Here is a 7112-nt window from a genome sequence, read left to right on the forward strand (position 1 = left end):
TCATCTCAGCCGTGGACGAAGGTCAATTGACCGAACCACGTTAAATATTTGTGTCTCTTTTGGTAGATTTCTCTTTGTTGTGTGATTTATCGTCGTTTAAGATTTACTTTTCTTACTTCCGCATGATACTTGATTTTTTTAGTCCAAACAAGTGATACATATTGTGTTTTTATTATTTTTGCTCCGATTTCCTAGTACCTTGTTGTTACTGATTACACTCTACCTTTTCCAGATCCCACTTATGTAATTATATTGGATTGTTGTTATTGTTGTATCTTTCACTAATAGAAGTATCAATAATTTCTTTAATAGTAGCACTCTGGTTCGGTTTCATGTCAACTGAATTGGTATTGTTTTCGGCAAAATACATAGGTTACCCCCTGAACTATGGACCAAATCCCTCTTACACACTTTTTGAGCACGAAAATCATCTTACCCACTCAACCTTTTCAAAGTGTATCTGATACACACCTGTTTTGCTACGTGGCTTTTGCGTGCTTAACAAAAAAACATGAGCGCATAAAATTGTAAATATTTTGTCTAAATCCATATTTTTATGCCACGTGCCATATTAATAATATTTTCTTTATTTTTTGATTTTTATCAAATGAAAAAAGCTGCCAAACTTCTCTTTTGTTTGAGGTCCTTCCCAAACTACCAGTACACCCCCCTCCCTCCCCCTCTCCGGTCTTCCCTTCCCATCGTCTCTTTTACAGTATAATCAACCAAAACTCTGATAAATTTTTTAAAGAAGGTGCTGTAAATTTTCTTTAAGATTGCTCCTCTAAACTTCTCTATTGCATCTTTTTTTATCATTAAAATCCACTAAAACATCCAATCCTTACCTTAAAAAAATGTATTTCATGAGAATGACTGAAATTCTAAAATTTCCAACTCAGCTTCATTCATATAAGGGAAGATTTGAGATTTTTATTCATAATGGAGTTGTTTAATTAATGAAAAGAAAAAACTGATTTTGATTTTGCTCTATTTGGTTGTGTATGAGATCTGAATATGGAGGAAGGAAATGGAGAACATAGGAGTTGCAATTTTAGTTTTTATCTCTTTCATTTTCAGTCTTGGGTTTGTTATGGATGAATCATTGTAAAATTAAATTTGTGTGAAGATTAAGAAGTGGTGGTTACAGCTTTTTTCCGGTGGGTTTGCAACGGCAGAGGGCAAACGAAGATGTAGGTGTTGGAGGATTTTTTAAATCGGGGGTATAAGAGTAATTTTAAATATTTTCTCTTAAAAATAATAACAATAATGACACATGTCATGATCTTATTGGTGCGTGACATTACACATATTTTTATAAACTGGTCAAGGAAGAAGAGGTGAGTATTAAAGACACTCTGAAAAGGTTAAGTGTGTAAGATAATTTTCGTGCTCAGAAAGTGTGTAAAAGAGAGTTGGTCCATAGTTCAGGTGCAAGTATTTTGCCTATTTTTCTCCCTATTGAAATTTGTACATTGCTCTCCAATAAGTTTTATCTCATTTTACTGACCGTTAGGCCGTGTTAGGTTACATTTTTAGTGCCATGCATTTCTATAGTTAATTAAGTAATCTTTTTTGTCTCTTTTTATCCTTTACCCTCACCCGGTCTCGCTGAGCTTAATTTGGTCTGCTTCGGTTCTATAAAGATTTGTTACTTCACACGAAATTGCGTGCTATTATTGAAAAAAAAAAAACGAGTATTTAGACCAATCTTTTGAGGAGGAAATCATTGAATTTGCCAAACCTTTTGTCCTCTACCTCTAGTAGACCAGTCGATCTATTCTTTTATTTCCTCCTCTCATATTACTGACAAACTATGTGTACACGTATAAACACACGTTCATTGAAACATATGCATATGTATATGGTTGCTACGTAGGAGTTCTGGTGCTGGATATGGTCAGAGGCGAAATTAGAATTTAAAGTTTATGGGTTCTAAATTTGTCTTAGTTACTGAGTTCGTAATTAAATATTTATATTTAATCAATTTTCAAGTATAAATATAATGTTTAAGTAAAAATAACTGGGTTGAGCCGAACCCGTACACTATACGGTAGCTCCGCCTCTGGATATGGTCGTAAAGAATTAATATGTTGCAAAATTTATCAGTTAAGTGATGATTTTTGCGGAGAAGATCATTCATGTCCCCCACAAAATAAAAAAATAGTTATCTAAATCTTTTGTTATTAGCATAAAATGAACTTTAAACCCAAGCTAAGCAGTTTGGGAATAAGTAATGACTATTCTACTTATGGTCTGTGGCAATCAAATTAAAAACTTGAAATTACTAATGAAACTGGCAAATAAATGAACTGCAGTTCAATCTACATAAGATGAAACAACATCCAACTGAACCAAAGCCCAAAAAGGCGATCCGGAGACACATAAATTAGGGGCAAGTGCACAGATAGCCATTCTCACGGATGCTATTTAGGGATTAGCCATTACATTTTTTGTCCTAAAATTTTTAACTCTTAACATCAGTTTGTCCTGAAAAACTAAAATTCAGGATATAATGGTTGATTCCTAAAATAACAGCCCTTTAGAGTGACTAGCTGGTGCCGTTTCTGCTTAAATTAGCCATATTCTAATTGTTGGGCCTGTAAAGTTGCAACACTCAGAAAAGAAAAGAAGAACTCTTTAGTGATCTACTTAAGCATTGGAGCTGCCTATTTGAGCTTAAACAATGTAAAGTGAAATAGCCCTAGAAAAGAGTGGGTTATTCTGGCTGTAAAGCTGCATTTAAGAAGAAAAAGAAGGGCAGCCCAATGCACATGCGCGGGGTCCGGGGAAGGGCCAGACTACATGGGTTTATTGTACGCAGCCTTACCCTGTATTTCTGTAAGAGGTTGTTTCCACGGCTCGAACCCGTGACCTCTTGATCACATGGCAGCAACTTTACCAGTTACGCCAAGTATGCAAATATTAAACAGCATAATATACACACAACATAAACCAGAAGTATGCACTTCTCTGCAAACCTGTATATTGAATATTTCACATATGCAACTACAGCAATTCCTGTGAAATACAAGAAATATTGAAGAAAAAACAAACAAACAACATATTCAGTAAACTACAGACCTTGCACAAATTGGTACTGTGTGCAAAAGTTAATTAGTCGAACTTTGCCTATATAACAAACTCCAATTATCACATCCAGAGAGGATCAATTATGGGAGCACAAACCAGTTCATAGACTGCAGCCAACTGCAACCAAATATACATATACACGGCGTGTTCTATAAACCCCTGGAGCCAGGAAGGTTGATCCACTGAAGTTGAAGTTCGACCTCTCCACATTCCACATTTCTCAATCTTAGGCACATATCTTGCACAACCTGACCATCTTTCCATACGACGTTAGACTCTTCAGCCAGACAGTTGGATCTGCACGGTTGTATTCTTGTAATAATGGTGCCACCTGGGAGGCCAGTTAAGTTCATCTTGAGAGCCTCTAAAAATGGCTTGATGTCAAATTCTGCATCTCCCATTTTGTCATCCTTGCTGAACAAATCATGATCATAGACTGTCTGGAACCAAACATAGACGAGAAAATAAACAAGAAATATGAATACTGGACGGCGTATAAATTAGCACATGTTTAGGTGCATTTGACAGCACCTTGAAAGTGCCTAATGGGAAATGGTCATATGTTTCCGTTAAAAAGACAGGTTCTATCTTATATGATAACCAGCAAGCAAGAAACTTTACCAGCTTAACAGGAAGATTGGGATCTGCAACAGAAAGAGTTAAATCTTCATTCCATTCAGGATTAACATCCTTCTTTACAACTCGGGTCTTCAATTTCTGTGTTCAAGTTGAAAATAATGCAAGTCAAAAACTGCGGTGATAGTAATTGATAAAGTACACATAAAAGAAGAAGATTTCACAATCTAATGCAACATTCCAAGTCTGCGACTTACTATGTCCAAAGCAGTTAATTTCATGAATCTACTAACAAAATAAAACAGTACCCATAGCATTGAATGAGAAGAAGAGCTAAGTATTGGAGTCCTTATGTTTTATTTGCTAGTACAATAATTGCCGCCATTTAGCACGATGTGTTGGGAAGCTCAGAGTACTAGTTAAGCCATGCATTTTGGCAAAGAAAGCAGATATTTACAAGTCAGAGTATTAAAGACATTGTTATCTTCCGACTTTACTTTAAGAATATGATACCGGTACAAAAAATGCTGCTCTTTTGGAAACTCTGAGGAGTATTCTTCCCTTAGATTATTGTACCTCAACAAATCAAAAGATTTGGCAACGAGGTCACAGATATTTAGGTGCTTATCTATCTGGTTGCAGCAGCTTTGCAGCACCTAGAAAATTCATGGACAAGTCCCACAAAAATTCTCAAAAACTTGTCCTGAGTCATGCAATGGTACAAACAGCTGCGGCATTCAAGTTTTCTCCACACCAATCCACCAAAGTCAAGAACTATCAACTACTCGGCTACTCCTACCTTCGATAGTGCAAAAGAAGCAACAATGCGCAGCAGTTCTACCTATTAATGTACTCTTTATAACCTGGAAACCCCAAAAAGTCAAGCTCTTTGGACCTAGCAATCATCGGTGCTAAACTTCATAAATCTCGAAACTCCAAAATGGTTTAAAGCTACAGACCTAACACGTTGAATGCCATCAAAAGATATTCACAAATCTCAACAAGCCAAAAGATTAACCCTTGCAAACCTTACACATTCAATGTCTCTTTAGTATAGAAAAAACTTACTAAAATCATATTCCTTTATCTGTGACCCCTTTTCTTGAAAAGATGGATAGAGTTGTGAAAAACTAATAAACTTCAACGCCCTTTTCCAGCCCATTCTGGAAATCATGACTTTAAATGACATCTGAAACTTAGAAGCGCGATCAAACCCAAAAATAGTAACTTAAGGAGAAAATCAATTTGATTAATTAGATAACACCATCAGAAGACGAAAATGAAAACTTAAACCCTTTTTCTCTTATTAATTTAATTATGAACTGAGTAAAAAAAAATCTGTGGTTATCTTGTCAAGGCTATCCTGGTATATTGCAACATTAATAAATCCAATAAAACGGAACCCATAATAAGAAAAACAGGTAACGCTAAAACTATATGGAAAAAAAGTTTCAAAAAAGAATAACTTTTTACTGTAATACGACATAAAATTTTAGAAAGATCCTTCAGATGTCAAGTTAATTGAATAAATTCAAGAACAGAATTACAGGCAGAATAATCATTCATAGACTAAATAAGACTTTCCTTTTAAGCAAATCCTCCATGCAACCAATGATTTCATCGCCAATAAATCAAACATGAACACAGAAGAATAAAAGGAAGGAAAATCTAAGTAGTAACCGAAAACTCAATCGAAGACCAAACCAAACATAGGAAACAGTTGAAAAATTAAGAGGAACATAATTATGGGGGAGGAACGGACCTGTTTACCCATCTTGACAACAACGTAAGGATCACTGCTGCGAACATCACGAACGGCGAGATTCACACCTTTCTTGACTCTTATTCTCAGAAGACCCAAAAGGTTGTCCATTTTCAGACCTTTTCTGCCGATGCTTTTAGTAATTGACGGTTTTAATTAAGCCACTCTCCTCTTCCTTTATATGCTAAAACCCCTTTACCATCCTTTCTAATTCTTTCTCCTTTTTTTTTTTAAGCCCTACGGTTCTTAATTAACGTTACTAAAATAATTACTCAACTGCTTTCTATTTGGCTTGACATTTCACCCTCCCCACCAAGTCAAACAAACTCTTTCCTGTCCAATCGTAGACAATAGTTTTTTTTTTTTTTTTTTTTTGAATACGAGATATTCTATACTATCTCCCCGCTCCACAATAAGTAATTTTTTTGTTTCTCGCACACCCGTTAATAAAATACAAACTCCTAGAAAACAAATAAGTATTTTGATTAAATTACCCATAATTAAAATTTTCTATATTGTTAACTTGACACGTTGAGATATATAAATAGGGGCAAATGTAATTTTTACATTCCTATGCCATATAGGAAACTATATTACCCACAATATTTAAAGTTTGATATAATTACATTTAGTATACCTAATTACATTAAGGTGTTTTAACTGTACATTAATTGTACCTTATATCACTCCTAAATTTATGGTACCGTATATTTCTCCAAATTCCCCCCCCCCCCACACACGTTTCTCTTTCCCAACTTCACACCCTCACCCACGTATCACCACACACCCACGTTTCAAACCATTATTCCCTCTGCTAAAACCAGAAAAACAATTGAAACCATCTACCATTAACGTCCAAAATCAAGGTTTTTTCTTCTACAACCAGTCAAAATTGAAGTCAAATCTTCAAAGTTCATACACAGAAATAACTTTTGATGGTTATGATTTAGGGTTCCTTCAGTAATATAAGAGGGAAGGAAAAGAGAGCAGCAATTCCACCATTGACAGCCATTAAAAAGCTTTGAAGCTTTGAATTCAAATTTAGGTTTTCAAAAATTATTATTTGTTTGGATTGGTGTTGTTGCAAATAATTGGGAATATAGTTTGGAGTTTATATCTCAATTTTGAGGGGTTTTGGTGAAGATTAGACTTGGTTTTGGCTGAATTTCAGATTGAAACTCAAAGAAGAAGAAGAAGAAGACATGACATACATTATATTGCAGCAATTGCAAATAAATTGTAGAAAAATTGTAGACTGTTGTTTATTTATTTTTGAGCTTTTATGTTAAAAATTTTGATGGGAGCTTGTTATTCCACTTTGTCTGTTTTGGAGCTAACTTGTGCATAAGAGAAGATGTTTTTTAAGTTATATATATTGCTATACCTTTAAATTCAAGAAAGTATAGTTGTATTGTATTTAAAGAGGCGTGAATTTGTAGAATAGGTTGAATGTGAGGAATGAGTCAAATAAAACTCACAATGGCTTGTTTTCTACATTTAATCTACAACAAAACTACATATCATTTGAAAAATTAATATAAAAATACAGAATTTCAATGTTTCTACAAATTATCTACAAAATATCTACAAACTGTTCATAACAGAATTTATCTTTATTTTCATGCATGTTTGTCTGGAACACTAAAGTTACTTGATATGCCAACATCTCCCGTTATAGAGGAAT

General features: G+C 34.5%; 1 protein-coding gene across 1 annotated transcript; it reads right to left on the bottom strand.

Moving 5' to 3' along the window:
• Nucleotides 1–2948: 2948 nt before the first annotated feature.
• Nucleotides 2949–5649, bottom strand: LOC104231876 (protein C2-DOMAIN ABA-RELATED 4-like). The gene is made up of 3 exons (XM_009784965.2): nucleotides 5429–5649; nucleotides 3712–3807; nucleotides 2949–3530 (listed from the first exon to the last, which is right to left on the bottom strand). The coding sequence occupies exons 1-3, from the start codon at nucleotides 5537–5539 to the stop codon at nucleotides 3240–3242; spliced, it is 498 nt and encodes a 165-aa protein (XP_009783267.1). The 5' UTR covers nucleotides 5540–5649; the 3' UTR covers nucleotides 2949–3239.
• Between the last annotated feature and the right edge of the window lie 1463 nt (nucleotides 5650–7112).

Source organism: Nicotiana sylvestris, chromosome 3 (assembly GCF_000393655.2).
Source record: "Nicotiana sylvestris chromosome 3, ASM39365v2, whole genome shotgun sequence".
Lineage (NCBI taxonomy): Eukaryota > Viridiplantae > Streptophyta > Magnoliopsida > Solanales > Solanaceae > Nicotiana > Nicotiana sylvestris.